The sequence below is a fragment of the Rhinopithecus roxellana genome, chromosome 16, assembly GCF_007565055.1.
Source record: "Rhinopithecus roxellana isolate Shanxi Qingling chromosome 16, ASM756505v1, whole genome shotgun sequence".
NCBI lineage: Eukaryota > Metazoa > Chordata > Mammalia > Primates > Cercopithecidae > Rhinopithecus > Rhinopithecus roxellana.
The window spans coordinates 21,322,043-21,344,431 of NC_044564.1; the positions used below are offsets into that span (position 1 = coordinate 21,322,043).

Genomic DNA, 22,389 nt, shown 5'->3' on the forward strand with positions numbered 1-22,389 from the left:
ACAACCTGAGGATGTATTAGAAGTCCTTTTCTGAGATTATGTTTTCCAAGGAAGAGTCACATACTTAATTTTCACAACAGCTTAAAGAAAAACAAGAGGCAAGTAGATTCCCTGCCCACATCTCCGCTGGAGGAAGACAAAGTATGCTCCAAGTGCCTCCTACCCAGGGCCAGAGGCGGATGGGGACAAAGCAGAGGAGCACGACTCTGAGGGTATCCCAGAGCACAAAGAAAAAAAGGTGTACCTGCCCCAAGACTCAGCCAAGACTCCTTTCCACTGTGACTCCCAAATGGAGGGCCCCAGGTGCTGTGTAAACTTCTCCTCTCAGAGGAGCTGAGCTCCATCTCCCTTCCTTCACTGACCCGGCCTCCCAGGCGCCGAGTATCACAGATCTCAACTGCTCCCACTTGAAGCAGGACCCTGGAGATCTGAGACTGGGCCCAGGCCACGTACCTAAGCCTTCCTGTGTCACATTCCTGTCCTTACAGCACCCCTCTGGACACAGCTTCTCCATCTCCTCAGTGGCACGTACAATTGGTTGGCCGTTATAACCCATTCATGTCCTTCCAGAATGCCTCCTGTAGCTAGAGTCTGGTGAGCTGAAACCTATTTCAAAGACTCCCTTGCTGCTAGGATTCTACATGCCAATCAGGCTCCTATATATGCACACCAGAAGGAAGCAAGGTGGAGGCCAGCTGCTTGACCTTTTGGCTGTCTCTGGTGACAAGGTGGTAGAAATACAGGACCTTTGAAAGTATGAGTAGGCTGGGCGCGGTGGCTCACGCCTGTAATCACAGCACGTTGGGAGGCCAGGGTGGGTGGATCACGAGGTCAGGAGTTCAAGACCAGCCTGGCCAACATGGTGAAATCCCATCTCCATTAAAAATACAAAAAAATTAGCTGGGCATGGTGGCACATGCCTGTAATCCCAGCTACTCAGAAGGCTGAGGCAGGAGAATTGCTTGAATTGGGACCCGGGAGGCAGAGGTAGCAGTGAGTGAGATCATGCCACTGCACTCTAGCCTGGGCTCCAGAGCGAGACTCTGTTTCAAAAACATAAAAACAAAAAGAAGAAAGCATTGGTAGCTGAAATCAGCAGCCCAGTGTTGAATCTTCAGCTTCATGAATTCCAGGAGCAGTTATGAGGCAGAAGTGGCATCTGAGTCCCCAAAGCCAGCCCCGGCAGTGTATTCTTGAATTCAGCAGTCCCGATGGCAACCTTCCGATGCCCGGTCCTCTGGCCCTTCTCACAATTCTTTTTTTTTTTTTTTTTTTTGAGACAGAGTCTCGCTCTGTCGCCCAGGCTGGAGTGCAGTGGGGCAATCTCGGCTCACTGCAAACTCTGTCTCCTGGGTTTACGCCATTCTCCTGCCTCAGCCTCCCGAGTAGCTGGGACTACAGGCGCCCGCCACCTTGCCCGGCTAGTTTTTTGTATTTTTTTAGTAGAGACGGGGTTTCACCGTGTTCGCCAGGATGGTCTCGATCTCCTGACCTCGTGATCCGCCCGTCTCGGCCTCCCAAAGTGCTGGGATTACAGGCTTGAGCCACCGCTTCCGGCCCCTTCTCACAATTCTATAGCACCTTATCCGTACATTAAAATCCTTTCTTAAGATACAAAGAGCAATTGATTTTCTGAACTTAACACTGACTGATTCATCCCCTTCAAAGTGTGGCCTTCAGAGCTGACCCCTGCCTTCTATGTGGCCTCAGCTAGGCAGAGAAATTGGGTCACCACTTCCTCTGACTTGGCTCCACCCCATTACAACAGGCGGTATCCTACTGGCCTGTGGCAGCTCCCCATCACACTGGTGACCCAGTTACCTTCTGATAAAGCCTGAAGTGTCATTTCTCAGGTGTGCTGAGCCAGATCCTCCTTCCTTACCACGTACTCCACTGGCCCTTCCAGATCTACGAACGCCACTTCACATTTCTCTTTGGAAACCTTCATCCATTAGGTTTGACTCAGCCTGGTGAGATCTTTTCCCTGGGCCCCACCCTCCCAAATCTCCACACAGGTGAACCAACATGAGAAACATCTGCCATTTATAATCACAGCAATACCAAAGGAGAGAGATGAAGTCCAACCTGGCCATCACTTTATATTTCAGCATAAGACAAGCACAATTGAGATGCTCGCTTCTGGCTTCATACCTGTGCCAAAGCAAGGCTTCTTTTTTTCCTTATTTTACTTTTTTGAGACAAGGTCTCACTCTGTGACCCAGGCTGGAGTGTGGCCATGCAAGCATAGCTCACTGCAACCTTGATTTCCCAAGCTCAAGTAATCATCCTGCCTCAGCCTCCCGAGTAGCTGGGATTACAGGCACATACCACCAGGCCTGACATTCCCCCACCCCCACCCCCCCGGATGGGGTCTCCCTATGTTGCCCAGACTGGTTTCAAACTCCTAAGCTCAAGTGATCTTCCCGCCTCGGCCTCCCATAGTGCTGGGATTTCAGGTGTGAGCCACCATCCCTGGACCTTTCCTTTTTAAAACATAAAACTGGAAATGAATAGGACCAGCCAGTGGCTATGATGCAGCCAAAATGCCGTCTGGAAAGTATGCGTCTAGGTAATCTTCCTCCGCTTTGCCAGGCGGTCTGAGGTCTGGGCTGGAGGCAGTGGGAGGGACAGGGTGCCCAGTTTGTGATCTTCCTCACTGCCGGCGGCTACAGACACCCTTCTTTTGGAGATCTTCAGCCTCATGGCTTTGGCTATCTCCATCATCCTAAGGAAGACACAAACAGAACAAGTGGAGAGACCCCTCAATGTGACTGTTCAGGGGCCTTTGGCAAAAGGTAGCACACATTTGTGCTCCAGGCCATAAAGACAGAATCCCAAAGGTTGCCAGCAGGTGCAAAGCCCCTGGCAGAGAGGCAGTCAAGGTCCCTTCACCCACTGGGAACCATCAGACAGCCAATTTCATTTTAATGTGCTGCCCTTCAAAAAGATCCATATGAGTGATGAAAAACCAGGGTATCCAGAGCCCTGTGAGCAACTTTCTTTACCTCCCATAACCAAACTTTTAGCAACCAGGATTGAGCACTTGGTAGAATCTGACAGGTTCCAAGTACCTGTTCTCTTTTTTCAGCCTCACTGCCTGTGGGTACAGTTTGTGGACAGCCCTCAGAACAGTCCCCTCCATGGACTGCTAGAGAGTCCAGACAGAGGTGCGTTCACAGGCTCTCCTAGACACCCTCTGGGCTCCTGGATGTCAGATGCCCTTAAATCACTGACAAAGATCAGCTGACCCCACGGTTCCTGGGTAGCTCTGCCCCTACTGTCTGAATCTCCTCTACAAGGCTAGACGGAGCCGAAATGGTCACCTCCACCACCAGCTCTCCCAGTCTGGTCAGAGAAGTGCAAAAATGACATCCCTGCCCAACAGAGGTTCCACCTGGCCTTGAACACCTCCCCTGGCAAACCCTTCCATCTGATTGTGAGGAAGCTCTTCTTACTAAGCTCAGATTGGGTTGTCCTACAACTTCCACCCTGGGCTGCACCCCTCAGACCCATACAGAATCCCTCTCCCCTGTGACAGCAATTCAGAGAATGGAGGCTGCCTGGTTATTCAGGAACAGAATGTTATGGACAGGCTCAGGTCTCAAGGCCAACTACTCCCCTCTTGGTTGTGTAACCTTGAGAAAGTCATGTGCTTTTCTGAGCCTGATTCTTCCATTGTTTTCTAGGAAAATCAGTGAGATAATGACATAATTTAAGACCGTGCCTAGCACAGAGAAGGCACTCAGTAATGTCTAGTTGCTCATTCAGTCAATGATTCATTCACTGAAAATAGTCCTCTAGTTCCAAGTTGTTCCCACATTTAAACATCCTCCGTTCCCTTGGTGGTGCCTCATGCTTTCCAGTGGTACCAGAAATAAGACATCAAGGCACCCTGCAGGGAGCTCTTTATTCTGCTGTGCTCACCTTTTCTCTCTGAGCTTCAAGTCCCCCTGTAACATTGTCAGGTCAATTTGGAAGTCATGTATGTGCAAGGCAAGTATGATCACATATGCAGTAATCTTCGCCTTCATAGAATCCGAAATTAAGTTCCGTAATCTAGAAAATCAGTGGCAATAAAGGAGAAACAAAATTAAACTCTCAATTTCTCCAAAAGCAAAATAAGAACATTCAACCCTATTCTCATATGCACTGAATATCTTCCCAACTTCAGGAAAGGAAAAGGAATGTGGGTGACTTCTTTGCCCTTCCAAGGTTCCTCGGCCTCACGCACAGTGGAGCAGTGTGCCAGTCCATGTTTTCCTCTGAGGCAGACAGAGAAGGCTGGGCCTACACTCTCCCCGGACACCACTAGTGCTGAGTCTGTCCCCGCCTGCTCAGCAGGGCTGCTGGGAAAACAATCATCCCGAAATCAGCTGTGCTGATTCTTCCAAGCACACTCAAGAGCAGAAAACACACTCCAGGCAAATGGCAGGAAGGAAGCCCGGGGCAACGCTTGCGGGTCTTTCCTGAGTCACCGAGTTGGGCTGCCCTTTTCTGCAACGCTGCCTTTCCGCAGAACACCAGCTCTGTGGGACATCAGGAAGGGCTCTTCAAAAGTATGTGAAGTAAAACAAGTCTTTATTGGAGGACTTCCCAGAGCTTCTAAGATTCCCCAAAAGTAATACTTTTCCAAAAAGGACAGAGTATGTCATATTTAGCATTTGCTAAACTTACTGGGGCCCCAGGAGCCTTCCAAATGGCAGCAGTCTCTTCAGCACTGCATCTCTGTGGACATGAAATGGAGTCCAAGCCCCTGCTGCTCACTCCCAACCCTCACCTACTTTCTCCTGCACAGGAAAAATCCCAGAAACCACCCTCTGACCTGCCATTGTTGTACGTCAAGCAGGTAAAGTGCTTCAGCAGTTTGGTGTTGATGATGTGGGGAACTCCAGGTCCCAGGGCACCTACAACACAAAGTTGAGTTTGATCATTTTCTCTCAAAACCCTCAGGCCACACCTCCACCATGAGCTGAGAGAAAAGCCAGGAGCTGGGCCACTGTAATGACCAGAACCAGGTGGTAAGAGAAGCAGGGCCCACAAAGCACAATGGCCACATCGAAATGAAAACATGCTTGGTGTGCTCCAGCCTGCAGCTTGCCCTGCACAAGAGATGCTGGTGATGGGGCAGTGACAAGAAAACACAGCCGGAGGCCTAAGGACGCAGATTTAACATGACCTTAGAAAACAAAAAATTGTGCTGAAAGCTCAGGGACAGACGGGGAAAGGTGGAATTGGAATGTGAAAATAAGAACTAAGTGGCCAGATGCAGTGGCTCACACCTGTAATCCCAACACTTTGGGAGACCGAGGCAGGCAGAACACCTGAGGTCAGGAGTTCAAGACCAGCCTGGCCAACACAGTGAAACCCCACCTCCACTAAAAATACAAAAATTAGCTGAGTATGGTGTAATCCCAGCTACTTGGGAGGCTGAGGCAGGACAACAGCTTGAACCCGGGAGGCAGAGGTTGCAGTGAGACGAGATTGCGCCACTGTACTTTAGCCTGGGCGATAGAGTAAGACTCCATCTCAAAACAAAACAAAAAAAAAACTGGCTGGGCGTGGTGGCTCACACCTGTAATCCCAGCACTTTGGGAGGCCAAGGCGGGCAGATCATGAGGTCAGGAGTTCAAGACCAGCCTGACCAACATGGTGAAACCCCGTCTCTACTAAAAATACAAAAATTAGCCAGGTGTGGTGGCAGGCACCTATAACCCCAGCTACTTGGGAGGCTGAGGCAGGAGAATCCCTTGAACCCAGGAGGTGGAGGATGCAGGGAGCCGAGATCGAGCCACTGCACTCCAGCCTGGGTGACAGAGCGAGACTCCGTCTAAAAAAAAAAATTAAAAAAAAAAAGAACTAAGCAAATACAAGCTGAGTGCGGTAGCTCACACCTGTAATCCCAGCCAGCACTGTGGGAGCCCCAGGAGGGTGGATCACCTGAAGTCAGGAGTTCGAGACAGCCTGGCCAACATGGAAAAACCCCATCTCTACTAAAAACACAAAAATTAGCTGGGCATGGTGACGCCTGCCTGTAATCCCAGCTACTCAGGAGGCTGAGGCAAAACTGCTTGAACCCAGGAGATGGAGGTTGTACTGAGTCAAGATCATGGGACTGCACCCCAGCCTGGGTGACAGAGCGAGATCCTGTCTCAAAAAAAAAAAGCATGACTAAGCAAATAGTCATGTCCCACATTACGTTCTTTTGGTCAATGACAGGCCACATATGTGACAATGGTCCCGTAAGATTTTGTTTTACACAGGGTCTTGCTGTCACTGAAGCAGTGGTGCATTCATAGCCCACTGTAACCTTGAACTCCTAGGCTCAAACACTCCTCCTGCCTCAGCCTCCCAAATAGCTGGGAGTACAGGCATGCACTACCCCAGCTAATATTTTTATTTTTTTGTAGAGATAGTGTCTTGGTATGTTGCCCAGGCTGGTCTCAAACTCCTGCCCTGAAGTGATCCTCTCACCTTGGCCTCTTAAAGTGCTGAGATATAGGCATGAGCCACCATGCCCAGCCGGTCCCATAAGATTATAATATCATAGTTTTACTATTCCTTTTCTGTTTAGATACATTTAGATACACAAATGCCATTGTGTTACAATTGCCTATAATATTCAGTATAGTAACATGCTGTATAGGTTTGCAGCCTAGGAACAGCAGCTTACAACATATAACCTAGGTGTGTAGTAGGCTATACCATCTAGGTTTATGCAAATATACTCTGTGATGTTTGTACAATAACAAAATTGCCTAAGGACACATTTCTCAGAACATATCCCCATCATTAAGTGACACATGACTATACTGAAAAACAGGAGTATAGACTATTGGATGCCCAATCACAGTAACAACAACTAAATATGCCTTGTGCCTAAAACCACAGACATCTCCTCCTGGGTTCTAACTCTGGGTAGGTATGAGGGTGTGACCCACAAAGCATCCTAGCTACAGGTGACACTGGGTTACCATCAGATTGGCACTCTCCTGTTAGAAATCAGCTGACACAACACAAACCTGCCACAAGCTTTCAAGATACATATGTGTAACTCATAAGCACTCTCTCCATACACACGCACACACACACACACACACACACACACACACACACACGGCTGTTTGTTCTAACAGTCCCTTAAAATTTTCATTTTATTTGACCTGGATATTCTACTTTGCCTAATGCAGAATAGAAGTAGCAAATGTTAGCTATGGAAGGACCCTGAACTCTCATATAATCCAACGTGGCCCCAATTTTCAGACGAGAAAATAGGAGATCCAGAGAGAAAAAGGGGCCTGGCAAGTCCTCTCGACATGTCAGCAGTACCAGCAGGAATCTCACAGTTGACAATAAAGACTTGGACAGACATATCAATTTTCTTCTCTCATTAGAACTGATGTAAGAATTATAGACAAATAACAGACTGGAAACAATTAGAATTAAATGTTTACCATAGACTTACTTTTCCGCTTAACTACCCTCTGAGATCGAAATTTGATGAGGGTATCCAGAAACCATATGCATCGGGCCTGGCGGTCTCGGCTCTCCACATCTGATGGCAAAGACTTCAACGCTTCTATGACAAAGGTGCAATGGCTGAAACAAGGAAAAGAAAGAGAGGCCTGTGTCAGGGTAAGACGGACTCTGTCAGGAACTATTTCCCTCTTACAACAAGAGCAGCAGGCGCCTCTCACCCCGACACACTCAACAGCTAATGAAAGCCTGGGCAACAAGGCAAGACCCCATCTCTACAAAAACTTAACCAGCATGGTAGCACATTCCTGTGGTCCCAGCTACTCAGGAGGCTGAGGCGGGAGGATCACCCGAGCCCAGGAGGTCAAGGCTCCAGTGAGCTGTCTGCGCCACTGTACTCCAGCCTAGGTGACAGAGCGAGACCCTATCTCAGAAACAAAAAAACAAATGAACAAAAGCAGCTGATGAAGGCCAGTACACTCAACACTCCTTGTAACAGGAGGAACATGGTTTAGTGCAGGGATCAATAAAGGGCTAGACAGTAAATATTTTAGGCTTTGGAGGCCATACAACCTCTGTTGCAACTACCTGACTCAGCCATTGTACTGTTGCAACTACCTGACTCAGCCATTGTAGTGCAAAAGCAGCGACAGATATTACTTAAGTAAATGAATAGGGCTGTGATCCAATAAAACTTTATTTATACTTTACTTACTTACAGGCAGCAGGCCAGACTTGGCATGTGGGCCGTAGTCTGCTCACCTGTTTTTGTAGTCAGGAACATACACTCTGTAGTCAGCCTGCCTGGGTTTCAATCCTTTCTCTGCCATTTAATGTCTTAGGCAGGTTTCTTTTTTTGTTTTTTTTTTTTTTTTTTTTTTTTTTTTGAGACTAAGTCTCACTCTGCTACCCAGGCCGGAATGCAATGGCACGATCTTGGCTCACCGCAACCTCTGTTTCCTGGGTTCAAGCGATTCTCCTGCCTCAGCCTCCCGAGTAGCTGGGATTACAGGCATTTGCCACCACGCCCAGCTAATTTTGTATTTTTAGTAGAGATAGGGTTTCTCCACATTGGTCAGGTTGCTCTTGAACTCCCGACCTCAGGTGATCCACCTGCCTCGGTCTCCCAAAGTGCTGGTATTACAGGCGTGAGCCACCACACCCAGCCAGGCAAGTTTCTTGACATCTGGTACCCTAGTTTCTCCATCTATAAATTGGGGCCAATGATAGTACAGGTACTCTTCTCCTAAGGATTTTTTCTAGATTAAGAGATGATGCCAGTAAAGCTCTTAGAACAGTGCTTGGCAAAAATGTTAAGGCTCAGTCAATGCTCACTATTATTTTCAGGCACTGTTCTGCTAGCAAGACCCTGGACTCACAGAGATAAAAAGGCTCAGAAAGGCTCTTCAAGATCATCTCATAGCTGCCTCATTTTACAGACAGAAAAACTGAGGTTTCAAGAAGGGAAGATTAGGACAGAGCTCGGGGACTCAGTTTTCAGACTCCCCGCTCAGAGTTCGTTCCTGCACCGGCCCAAGTCACAATCACATTAAGACAACTATGAACTAGTAATGAGCTCTTTTTTGGAAATAAATCTTTGAAGAGAAAAAAAAAAAAAAGTAGTAATAATAGTAATTCCAAGGCACTGGAAAGGCGCTGGATTTCAATGACAAGCAAAATTTAAAAACAAAAATTGGAGGAACAAACCTCAGATTGACAACTCTTCATCAAAATCAAATTATTAAAAGAAAAAACTCAAAAGCAAAAAAAAAATCTCACCATCATCATAAAATAAGCTGTTTTAATGGGAAAGGGGAGGGAGAAGGAAATAATCCCTGAATTATTTAAAATATACAATATTTTAAATACATAAATTGAATGTTAGAAAAGCTCGCCTACCATATCATCACAGAGAAACCATCACTTTGGACAGCACCCATTCCCAGGCCAGCATTTGGGCCCTGTCAGTGACAATCAGCATCAGCATGACACTGGGTGACACAGGCCAGCTCTGGTTCCCAGCCCGGAGTAGAAGGCCTTGCCACCCTCGGCCCTGTCGCAGGTCCCAGGCACTCAGAGACCAACCATCTCCCCTGAATGTGACCCACAGCTCCTGGAAGCCCAAACATTCAAGAAAACACTGGCTCACTAATGTTCAAATGCTGAACAGACATACCTCCTCACTGACTGACACCCAAAGGACCTGCACAGTGTCTGACTATTGTTGTGTCCCAACAGCACTCCCCAGAATCCCCATCTGCTTAAGTCAGGGTACCTGTTCTCCTCAATCATCTTCAGTATTTCTTCTGATGTGACATTCCTGAAAGCTTCAGATGGGCTCTGAAGAGCTTCATACTCAGCAGGGGAAAGAACTAGTTACAGGTCAAGAATATAATCCAACCAAAATAGAAACATCCAACTAGCTAGATCATCTCATAGCAGCGTCATGTCACAGACCGGGAAACTGAGGCTCAGAGAGCTGAAGATCACACAGAGCAGATCACATAGGGGCAGAGCTTGGTGATGACTCAGTTCTCAGACTCCCAGCCCAGAGCCCATTCCCTGCCCAGGCTTTTCTGCCTTTTCTCATCACAAAGCCACTGCAGGCATTTTCCTTCTAACTGGACCCATTAAGTGGTGACATTCTAAGATCCAACCCTTCCTTTTACAAAAGTGGTCTGCCCTAGACTTTGGGCATTTGACTGGTTCAAGTCTTATTTCGACTATCCATGGAGAGTGACCCCAAAGGTCTGAGCTGTGGGCATTTGGCATTTTGCTGAGGAATGGATTTGAATCCCAGGGGCTGGTCCCTCAGCTAGTGAGGAAGCCAAGCTAACCTCCTGGCAAGAGCACTGAGCAACTGCAAAGGTTTGGATGGAGCTCTTGTGAATGTCACAGAACACAGACACCCTCAGAGAACCTGACTGTGCACTCACATGCAAACATCTCCACTTGTGAAATAAGGCAGCTTTTCTACTGCAAGAAGGATACGATCTTCAAATTTATACACGTCTTCAGGCTTGGTTGCATCATCGTAGCAGGGAGGAAGGTAGAGGGAGTCATCTTGCAAGTCATTGTGGATAGCATCACTGACCAGAGCTTTTCAATAAAGAAACAATCCACGTATCACCCTCTTTGTTTCCAGTTCCCCAACATTCTTTTCAGTCTGTACACTTGAGACCACCAACGGTCCAGAAACCCCAAGTCTGAATGCTTCTGCCAAAGTGACTTGGCCTCCTTATCAGGCTGACTGCTTCAGGACTGCCATGTTGACTCATGAACAAACACGAGCTAGGCACTGGAGAAGGAGGAGGTGGCAAGATTCCCCAACAATAGAGTTGGGACAGATAGCTGTGCTAATACAGAAACATTTACAATACAAAATGAGAGAAACTAAAAGTGAGGGAGGTCCAAAATAGCCTTTAATGGCTTAACTTCTAGAAAAACTTGCTACACATTGTAGGTGGAACAAAACTTTCAGAATATAACACTGTAACTGTCCTACAAGAATAACTATGTGGCCAGGTGTGGTGGCTCACACCTGTAACCCCAACATTTTGGGAGGCCAAGGTGGGAGGATGGCTTGAGCCCAGGAGTTTGAGACCAGCCCAGGCCACATGGCAAGATCCCGGTCTCTCCAAAAAACTAAAACTAAAAAAATTAGCTGAGTGTGGTGGCACACATGTGTGGTCCCAGCCACTTGGGAGGCTGAAGTAGGAGGATCACTTGAGCCCAGGAGGTTATGGCTGCAGTGAGCCATGTCTGCACCACTGCACTCCAGTCTGGGTGACAGAGCAAGACCCCTTCTCCAATAAATAAATAAATAAATAAATTTGTGAAAGTGTTGAAATCTATATAATCATAGGGTATGGAAAGATTTTCCAAAAATTACTAGAATTCCATTCTTTTTTTTTCCTTCCTTTTTTTTTTTTTTTTTTTTGAGACGGAGTCTCGCTCTGTCGCCCAGGCTGGAGTGCAGTGGCCGGATCTCAGCTCACTGCAAGCTCCGCCTCCTGGGTTTACGCCATTCTCCTGCCTCAGCCTCCCGAGTAGCTGGGACTACAGGCGCCCGCCACCTCGCCCAGCTAGTTTTTTGTATTTTTTAGTAGAGACGGGGTTTCACCGTGTTAGCCAGGAGGGTCTCGATCTCCTGACCTCGTGATCCGCCCGTCTCGGCCTCCCAAAGTGCTGGGATTACAGGCTTGAGCCACCGCGCCCGGCCTAGAATTCCATTCTTAATAGAAAAACTGCTCTGTCCAGGGCACAGTGGTGTGTGCCTATAATCCTAGCTACCTGGGAGGCTGAGGAGGGAGGACTGCTTGAAGCCAAGAGTTCAAGATCAGCCTGGGCAACACAGCAAGACCTCATCTCCAAAACTGGTAAAAAGAAAAGCTGCTCTTATACAAACTTGCTTTTATGTTCTTATAATGTATTTGAACAATAAATATATTTTAAAATAATACAATTAAATACTCCAGGGGCTGAATACTGGAAACAGAGCCACCGATCCCAAAGTGAAATGCCACTTCTGGAGGCTCATTTCCATCAACACATCAGCCTTTTTGACCAAAGCTTCCCTGCAACTCACAAGGAGAGACCTGAGGCCTCCCTCCTCTGTGCCCTGTAGGCTGTAACCCCAGCGCCATGACCACGGCAGGTACGTATCCATTCCATGTCTGTCCCTGTACTTGACTGTGAGATCACTAGAAGACAAGGCCATCTCGGGTGTTTCTTACTACTTTCAGAGCCTGTCCCTGAGAAGGCCTTCAGCAAGAGGCAGAAAGGAATCCAGCCCTAGACCCCAGCATTCCATCTGTGGATGAGTAAAAGATCTCAAGAGAAGAGAAAGCTGCCATTATGGGCAGACTCTTACCCCAGGTTCCAACTTCTTACCAGTCACACCCTTCGTATCAATGATAGTCTCTGCAGCTTTAGCCACCGCCTGATTCAAAGATTCATTGCCAACTCTGTTCATTCTCCTGGCATTCAGAGCTCGCTTCTGTTTGGTGGTACCAAAGGCTTCAATACAAGAATCCATCTGTGTAAGAGATAAACCTGGTTACTGGTAACAGGGCAGGTAGGCGCTGCCCCTCCTAGCTGTGTCACTATGGGACACTCTCAGCATCCCAGAGCTATCACTACCTCACCTGTGAATAAGACTGAATCGCACCTATTTACCTCACAGGACTGCTGTAAGCACCAAATGATATTAACAGATTGGCCAAACAGTAGCATCACCATCAGTAAGATAAAAAGACTTGACTAGGATTAGGGCTGGAAAATCTGTAGCACACAGCTTACCATTCTCCCATTCTATACCCATAACAGACAGGGATAATAGATTTACCATTCTCCCATCCTATACCCGTAACAGACAGGGCTGACTCCTTCCCCTGAGCCAAAAGTTAGCCTCACATCCCTTCTCAATACAGTGCTCCACACAGCATCAGAGACTCAATCAATTTGACATCTTGGGGTGAGATGACCTTTGTAGGGACCTTCTACATTGAAAATCCTCAAGTTTACTTTGTTTTAACATGAATGTTTTCAGGCTACAACCAATATATTCTAAAACTTGGACTAAATCCTAAAAACAAGCATTATGCTACACTTGTATCCCAGAGAACCGACTCCAAACATTGGCACAGAGCTGCGTTCAGCTGCCCCAGATGGCAGCAGGATTGTTCTCTGTGGGACCAAGGAGGCTTCTGCAGGTACAAACTAACTGTCAAGAGAAACAGATTGAATGAGTTGGGAGCAGCCAGGGAGACCCTTGAGTTCAACAAGCTCATTTTACTGATGGAGAAACCCAAGGTGTAGAAGGAACTTGCTTAAGGTCCCACATCTTAATTCTATCACACTCACCTTTTCTCTGTAAGTTTTGGTCTGACTGTCTAGTGCCAGTTCACTCTCAACTGATACATCTATCAAAACACACAAAAACAGAGAGAAAGAAAGTCAATTGGGAGGCCTACAAATAGTAATAAATATTCATTTGTCTATCTAAGAATAATAGATTTCTTTTTTTTTTTTTTTTTTTTTTTTTTGAGACGGAGTCTTGCTCTGTCGCCCAGGCTGGAGTGCAGTGGCCGGATCTCAGCTCACTGCAAGCTCCGCCTCCCGGGTTCACGCCATTCTCCTGCCTCAGCCTCCCGAGTAGCTGGGACTACAGGCGCCCGCCAGGTCGCCCGGCTAGTTTTTTGTATTTTTAGTAGAGACGGGGTTTCACCATGTTAGCCAGGATGGTCTTGATCTCCTGACCTCGTGATCCGCCCGTCTCGGCCTCCCAAAGTGCTGGGATTACAGGCTTGAGCCACCGCGCCCGGCCTTAGATTTCTTTACTATAGGACTTTCCTGAGCCTAACATGAGTGTACACTGTGAATATTTAATATGTAGCTTTAGTACACAGTTAAAGAACTTGGAGAATAAATTAGAGAGCCAAATCAAGGGGTCATCTGGCCCAACCCCTTCATTTTAGAAATTAAAAAACAGAAGGCCCACAGATGAAACGACTTGCCCCAGGTCAGTTCACCAGGTAGAGACAGGATTAGAAAACAAATCCTTGGCTCTTTCCAGGAAATAATTTTGCTTTCTTGGTGAAAGACCTAAAAGCAGGCATAAACATGAGGTATGTGCTACTTAAACAATGCTCTCTAATCATCTACAAAGTACTCAAATAAGGGGCAGTATAACCTACCAGACAACAGCACAAGCTCTGGAATACAAGCTCTGCCATGCCTGACAACAGCACAAGCTCTGGAAGCTCTGCCGTGCCTGACAACAGCACAAGCTCTGGAGTGGCCTTGCCTGTTATCTCAGATATCACCCCTGATAAGGTCATCTAACCTCTGTGCCAGTTTCATCATTAGTAAAAAAGAACAAAAAAGAACAGCAGTACTTACTCCAGAAGGTTGATGTGTGCAAGGAAAGTGCTTGGAACAGTGACTAGCATACAGTAAGGACTTAAATGTTATCTCTGTGTGTGTGCTAGCTAGAATAAACTCATATTTACTAATTTCTTACATATAAAAAAAAACTGTGTTTAATCAACACGTTAAATTACAATTTTCCTTGCCTCCTTGGATTTTACAAGAACAGTTGGAGGATGACTTAAATACAGTTATATATGTTTGCAAAGCAGGGGGATACCTCAGAAATTCACAGATGGGTGTCAGGACTCAAGAGTCCTTTAAAATAATGTGTAGGGCCAGGCGCGGTGGCTCAAGCCTGTAATCCCAACACTTTGGGAGGCCGAGACGGCGGATCACCAGGTCAGGAGATTGAGACCATCCTGGCTAACACGGGGAAACCCCATCTCTACTAAAAAATACAAAAAACTAGCCTGGCGAGGTGGCCGGCGCCTGTAGTCCCAGCTACTCAGGAGGCCGAGGCAGGAGAATGGCGTAAACCTGGGAGGCGGAGCTTGCAGTGAGCTGAGATCCAGCCACTGCACTCCAGCCTGGGCGACAGAGCGAGACTCCGTCTCAAAAAAAAAAAAAAAAAAAAAAAAAAAATTACGTGTAAAATTTGGCCGGGCACGGCGGCTCACACCTGTAATCCCAGCACTTTGGGAGGCCAAGGTGGGTGAATCACTTGAGGCCAGGAGTTCGAGACCAGCCTGGCCAACGTGGTAAAACCCCATCTGTATTAAAAATACAAAAATTAGCCAAGTGTGGTAGCACACACCTATAACCCCAGCTACTCAAGAGGCTGAGGCAGGAGAATCGCTTGAACCCGGGAGGCAGAGTCTTCCATGAGCCCAGATTGCACTACTGCACTCCAGCCTGCATGACAAAGTAAGACTGGGTCTCAAAAAAAAAAAAAAAATTATGTCTGAAATTCCATATTAAAAAAAAAAATCCCATATATATATTTGTGTATTATATATGTTTCTCAGAAGTAGGTCCAGGTCCTTATCAGATTCTCAAAAGGGATGGAAGAACTGCTTTGAGGGAATAAAGCTGGAATGAATGCCTCTGAGGTATCAGGCAGATTCACAATGCTCCCAGTGATTCTTTCTTGTCTACTACCCTATCCTGCCATGGTTCTCAGTATTTAAGGGCATCACTAAGATTCAAGTTCTGAGATTTAAGGAACAGAAGCCCCTTGGAAGATCTCACTCTAGCCCTGAGCATTTGAAGATGACAAAGCAGAGAAGCAATGTAAATTCTTCCACTGGATTCGGGGAAAAAATAGATCTCCCCCAAATTAGTGTAGAGACTTTTCCTCAACATGAAAGTTACTATACAACTTAATAAGCAATTTCCTTTGTCTACCAGAAATTCTAAAACCTCTTTACCCCAACTATAATGGTTAAGAATTAAGAAAGATCCCTTTCAGCCAGAACCACCATCTTGCAGTAATTCATCAAAATGACAAACAGAAAGGGAAAGAGGAGAGGAACCCGATATATGTTCTCTAGGCCTTTTAGAAAACATGGAGTTGTTCCTTTGGCCACATATATGTGAATCTATAAAAAAGGTGATATTGTAGATGTCAAGGGAATGGGTACTGTTCAAAAAGGAATGCCCCACAAGTGTTACCATGGCAAAACTGGAAGAGTCTACAATGTTCCCCAGCACACTGCTGGCATTGTTGTAAACAAACAAGTTAAGGGCAAGATTCTTGCCAAGAGAATTAATGTGCAGCACATTAAGCACTCGAAGAGCCGAGAAAGCTTCCTGAAACATGTGAAGAAAGATGATTAGAAAAAGAAAGAAGCCAAAGAGAAAGGTACCTGGGTTCAACTGAAGCACCAGCCTGCTCCACCCAGAGAAGCACACTGTGTGAGAACCAGTGGGAAGGAGCCTGAGCTGCTGGAACCTATTCCCTATGAATTCATGGCATAATAGGTGTTTAAAAAATAAAAGACCTCTGGACTGTAAAAATGTTTCTCTTTATTGAGCAGAAGTGTGGTGTCCTCTCCCCCAAATAAATATTTAAAGCAAATTTTAATTATGTCCTAGTTCATTATATAATGTCTTTTTTTTTTTTTTTTGAAAGAGTCTCGCTCTGTCGCCCAGGCTGGAGTGCAGTCGCCGGTTCTCAGCTCGCTGCAAGCTCCGCCTCCCGGGTTCACGCCATTCTCCTGCCTCAGCCTCTGAGTAGCTGGGACTACAGGCACCCGCCACCTCGCCCGGCTAGTTTTTTTTGTATTTTTTAGTAGAGACGGGGTTTCACCGTGTTAGCCAGGATGGTCTCGATCTCCTGACCTCGTGATCCGCCCGTCTCGGCCTCCCAAAGTGTTGGGATTACAGGCTTGAGCCACCGCGCCCGGCTATAATGTCTTTACTATTCAAATTTAATGTATCTCTTGCTGAAAGACATGAGGTAGCTTATTGTGCAACAAATTGTTTGTTTGTGCAACAAATTCGATTGTTTAGAAAATGGCCAGGTATTACGTATGAAATATTTGTACTGGTTTGAAGATAGACCCTCGAAATCATCAAGGAAGAAATAAAATAATTTACAAAAATAAAAAAGAATTAAGGCAGTTCTTTGATGGAAAAGATTTTATATCAGATATGTCCTCTAATATTCTGCTCTGATCACTGCTCAGCTTGCTTTTATGAACCTCTGATCTCAAGTCTCTAAACACTATAGGGACAGGATCTGTGTCTGTGTTGCTTACTGCCACATCCACAGCCCCAGCTTGGAGCCTGGTACATTAGGTTATCAATAAGTGTGTGCTGAATAAAAACTCTAGGCTGGGCGCAGTGGCTCACGCCTGTAATCCCAGCACTTTGGGAGGCCAAGGCTGATGGATCACCCGAGGTCAAGAGTTTGAGACCAGCCTGGCCAACATGGTGAAACCCCGTCTCTACTAAAAATACAAAAATTAGACAGGTGTGGTGATGTGCGCCTGTGATCTCAGCTACTCAGGAGGCTGAGGCAGAAGAACTGCTTGAATCCAGGAGGTGGAGGTTGCAGCGAGCTGAGATTGCACCATTGCACTCTAGCCTGGGTGACAGAGTGGGACTCCATCTCAAAAAAAAAAGTATACATATATAAAACCATTTTCTCAACACAGACAAAGCAGAAAAAACAGAATAAATAAAAGTAACTACAAAATGTGTTTTGTAAATCTAAAACTCAAGCCAACTCATCCAGCAAACCCAAACTATGCATTGTTTCTGACAGCTTTCATGACTGGGACCTACCTGAAAACAGTGGCTGCATGTTGAATAATTCAGCGTCGTATACTTCCATTTGACCAGAGGTCTTGTTCAAAATTCCCACAAAATGCCTGAATAAAGAAGGAATAATACAAGTAATAATGGATTATTCAAAAGTATTATTTGTACAGCTTCTTTTTTTTTTTTTGAGACAGAGTCTTGCTGTCGCCCAGGTTGGAGTGGAGTGATCTTGGCTCACAGCAACCTCACTACACCTCCCGGGTTCAAGCAATTCTCCTGTCTCAGCCTGCCGGGTAGCCAGGATTACAGGCACATGCCACCATGCCTGGCTAATTTTTGTATTTTTTTTTTTTAAGACGGAGTCTCGCTCTGTCGCCCAGGCTGGAGTGCAGTGGCCGGATCTCAGCTCACTGCAAGCTCCGCCTCCTGGGTTCACGCCATTCTCCTGCCTCAGCCTCCCAAGTAGTTGGGACTACAGGCGCCTGCCACCTCGCCCGGCTAGTTTTTTGTATTTTTTAGTAGAGATGGGGTTTCACCATGTTAGCCAGGATGGTCTCGATCTCCTGACCTTGTGATCCACCCGTCTCAGCCTCCCAAAGTGCTGGGATTACAGGCTTGAGCCACCGCGCCCGGCCCCAATTTTTGTATTTTTAATAGAGACGGGGTTTCACCATGTTGGCCAGGCTGGTCTAACTCCTGACCTCGGGTGACCTGCCCCTATCAGCCTCCCAAAGTGCTGGGATTACAGGTGTGAGCCACTGCGCCTGGCCCTTTTTCCTGTTTAAAAGTTCTCAACCTTCTCTCTGCCCACACACCTGAGAAATGCATCACCTACTCATGGGTAACAATAATCTCCCTCTACTCCTACCCCACAGCAATTCTCCACATAGACAGGAAAAAGGAAAGGATAGGATGGGATGGGAGGATATGAGGTGGTTCTGGAAAACAAAGAAAAAAGCTACCAGGTGATTCTGGTAGTTGATCACATTCGGGCTCGCTGCTGTACTGTAATGGAAAACTCTTTTGGGGTGTAGGAATCTAGAATTACACTAGAATTTATGGCACAACAGTTTTATGGAGGCAAAATCAAGTAAATGGGAAGGAGACCAGTTGGAACTAGGGCATCGTTGAGAGGGGAGAGTGCAGGGTTAGTAGTTCTCAGCACCTATACAGCAATCTGACCTCTATTGGAGTATGGTCCAGTAAGGCTCAGAAAGGGCCTGGTTTGTAGTTCATTGTTGGGTACCATCACAGGGCCCTGTCTGCATCATGCCAGCCCCCGAGAGTGATACAGTTGAGGTTGGACAATCTTCATTTTACAGAGGAGGAGACTAGGGGTCAGAGACGGGCAGAGTTACCCAGCCACTCAGTCAAACAGCAGCACAGCGGGATGGGAATCCCAGGCTCCTCTTTCCCAGCCCAGAGCCTTCAACACTACCAAGTTCTTTACCTGTCGTTAGTTCCCAGATAAACTTCATGCAAGCTTTGACCTACTAGTCACACATTCCAAATTAATGGAGAGAGCTGCCTTCGGGAATAAGACAGCTATAAACAAACAAGGTTACAAATGAGGTTTTTAGGAAATTCAAGTTATCTTTCCTTTCCAGCAATGTCTACAGGTGCGGGAAAGGGCTCTGTGTCTAATAGGAACACAGGAATCACCTAGTAAACCTCTCTAGATGGCTCCTGCTGCCCTTAAAACAGACAGGAAACAGCAGTGCCAGTGCTGCCACCACTCCCAACCCCATCACCCTTCCCGCTGTCCCTTCCCCTGCCATTACCTGCACAAAGTGTTGCATTTGAGGGCTCCAGTACCAAAATTGTTTCCCACATAGGAAAGCCTATCTGTTTCAGCTGCCTAAAATGCAGAGAGGGGAAACTCCATTTACAACCAATGTTGAAAGGTATTAAGCATCATCTCTCTTTTCTACATTTGCTGAGGCTTTTGAATCCAGACTCACAATGGATTAGAACTAGTTCATCTCTGGCAGATGATCCAGCTCCACTCTCTCTAAGGGAATATGGGGTGTCCTTGCAGGGGAAGCAAGACAACTTTTGGAAGAGAAGCCTCAGATGGTGCTAGTTTCTCAATGGTATGAAAAGCTCTTGGGGGAATTTTATCACAAGACTTGAAAGAGGCCCTGGGCTTCTAGCACTTATAGGTATGCAACAAAGTGATTCTGTAAGCAATCTCTCTTTGACCCAAAGTCCAAGCCCTTTCATCTTCTTTGCCCATCTCTCCCATGACTGTTCTTTGTATACTCTCAGGACCATGGCTGATTGACTCCCCAATCATAAGCAAGCTTTCCTGCTTCTCTGCATTTGTCCTCGCTATCCTTTTCACTTAGAACACCAAACCTTGACTGCCAAACCCTCGTTCCAGCCTTCAAGACTCAGCTCCAACATGACCTCCCCAAGGAAGGCATTCTGGCAGAGACCTCTCCTCCCACTGAGCTCACTCTGCCCTGTACTCTTCCGCACCTGGCCTCAGAGCTTTGTGTAAAAGTGACCCTCACAGCCAGTTCTCATCTTTCTAGAGCAGAGGTTCTCAATCCAGGGAAATCCACTCTGGTGCTACTGGCATCTAGTGAGTAGAGACTAGGGATGCTGCCCCCACAGCAAAGAATAATTGGCCCCAAAATTCAATAGTCCTGAGGTTGAGAAACCCTGCTCTAGAGTATGAACTCCGAGTGGGGCTAGGCCTGATTTGGCTGTTTTCCTAGAAGCTTGCAGCACAGGGATACAGAGGAGGTTCCATAAATGCTTGTTGAAAGAACAAATGAATGAAAGATGGAGCCTGTCCCCACATGCTAAGTTGCTGGGCATCAGAGTTCTTCAAAGGTCCATTTGCTACTACTCTCCTGTTTCTCCCCACACCACCCACTCCCAGGCGCCTTCTGAGCCCTGCAGAGTGGAGACAGCTGGCAACTGCTTCACTTACCAGGATCCGTTGATTCCTCTTCCTGGGGTTGGTGGAATCTTTGTTCTCATACAAGGTAAAGCGCATGTTGCCTGGACTCTGTAGCTTCCCGTTGGAGAACTGGACTGTAAGAGTGCAGCCCAAGAATGAGGTGAGAGCAGAAGGCCACACAATGTACGGTGGGACTAGATGTCACTGGGAGGGAGTGAGTGTCAGAATGGGGATGGCAAGGAAGCTTGGGTCCTGACCCAAAGGGAACTGGAGGAGATCCGGGGCCAGCTGAGAAGAGGGGTTAGGGAGGTGGGAGAACCCTGGGGAGGAGCTGTGACAGGGGGGAATGTCTCGCGGAAGGAGGCTGACAGCAGAGGCCTGGTCCACACCTAAAGTGACAGAATGAACCCCTGCCCAGTGAAGAGAGGGAAACGGGGGAGGTGGGAGACCTCGTGGGTGACGGGACAGCAGGGTCCTGGACACAGCCCTGGGGAGCGGGTGAGTGGGATGTCCCAATCCGGCTGGGCGGTAGTGACAGAAAGACGGACAGGGCAGCCCCAACCGAGCCCAGGGGAGTGGTGGAGACTAGAGGCGTCCTGACCCCGCTGGGGAGAAGCCTAACGGAGTGCGAGGGGACAACTGAGATACCGAGACGGAAGGGGAGAGGGTTAGAGAAGCACTGCTCCAGCTCGGCAGTCTTTACCCAGTACAGCTCTCTGGCTCCCGTCGGGCGCCCCACAATACTGCCACCTCGCACTCGGCAACACCTCCGCCGCCATCTCGCCTGTCTGTCCGCCAAGCACAGCAGTTAAGACAGCAGTAGCCACAAACGGATTTTTAAACACGCGGGAGCCTAGGCCGCGCGGCGGGCCGGAAAAGGCGTGGCCCCGCCGGGCACCGCCCACAGTGCGCGTGCCGCGTGTCCCCGCCCCCCGCGCGGAGAGGCGTGGTCTCCACCCACAAGGTGCCACACACTCGCGCGACTGGCCGAGGCGCAGCACGTGATTAGCTCAGCGCTCGCCTGCACACTAGGTTTTGTAGGTCCAGGGCCTGAGGCGTCCTACGGCCTCAGCCTAAGCTTGCTGTGAGCCTTCTTCCGGCTCAGCACCATCTAGAGAGAGTGTCGTCTCTCTCCTACCGTGACAAACACATCTTCCCAAGACCTGAAAGACCAAGTTCAAATTTAGAATTCTCTGACAGGAACTCCTTGAGCCCCAACTATATGTGGCCGCTGGCGAAAAGCCGCCCGTCTCTAGGGCCTCCCACCCACCCACGTGGACATCCAGTTCTAGGTACAAGCTTTGTCCACAGTCCAACAGCTCCCTGCAATGCGCTGTGGCGTGCACACATGTGGCCCAATCAACCCTGAGGTGATGGAACAGAAGCCCAACCAACCCCAGAGCCTTTGGGCAGGAGATTCTGGACTGAAATAGAAGAGGGAGTCCGAGCTGACGGACATGTCCCTTTTTCACTGCGGATTCAACCCTTCTTCTGCACGGGGAGTTTTCAGAGCAGAAAAAAGGCAAAAGCAGGACCTTTAAGCATGGACCCTGGCCAAGGCCCCCTTTGCCCAAAGATGCGTACTGTTGAAGGGCAAGAACTCAGGTTGACTCCCCTGTCTTCCAAATCACCTTCTTTCAAGACTCTTTTCCTTCCACATACCCTCACACCCGCCTCCAACACCCAGAATCCTAGGAATAGGCCGGGCGCGGTGGCTCAAACCTGTAATCCCAGCACTTTGGGAGGCCGAGACCATCCTGGCTAACATGGTGAAACCCCGTCTATACTAAAAAAAATACAAAAAAAAACTAGCCGGGCGAGGTGGTGGGTGCCTGTAGTCCCAGCTACTCGGGAGGCTGAGGCAGGAG

The 22,389-nt window shown here is 47.6% G+C and overlaps 1 protein-coding gene across 1 annotated transcript; it reads right to left on the minus strand.

Moving 5' to 3' along the window:
• Window positions 1-2,074: 2,074 nt before the first annotated feature.
• On the minus strand, window positions 2,075-21,407 carry POLR1E (RNA polymerase I subunit E). The gene is made up of 12 exons (XM_010369982.1): window positions 21,225-21,407; window positions 20,552-20,655; window positions 19,392-19,468; window positions 17,635-17,720; window positions 13,339-13,397; window positions 12,367-12,511; window positions 10,465-10,572; window positions 9,749-9,845; window positions 7,463-7,596; window positions 4,823-4,904; window positions 3,925-4,056; window positions 2,075-2,725 (listed from the first exon to the last, which is right to left on the minus strand). Exons 1-12 carry the CDS (start codon window positions 21,298-21,300, stop codon window positions 2,566-2,568), a joined length of 1,260 nt encoding a protein of 419 aa, XP_010368284.1. The 5' UTR covers window positions 21,301-21,407; the 3' UTR covers window positions 2,075-2,565.
• Between the last annotated feature and the right edge of the window lie 982 nt (window positions 21,408-22,389).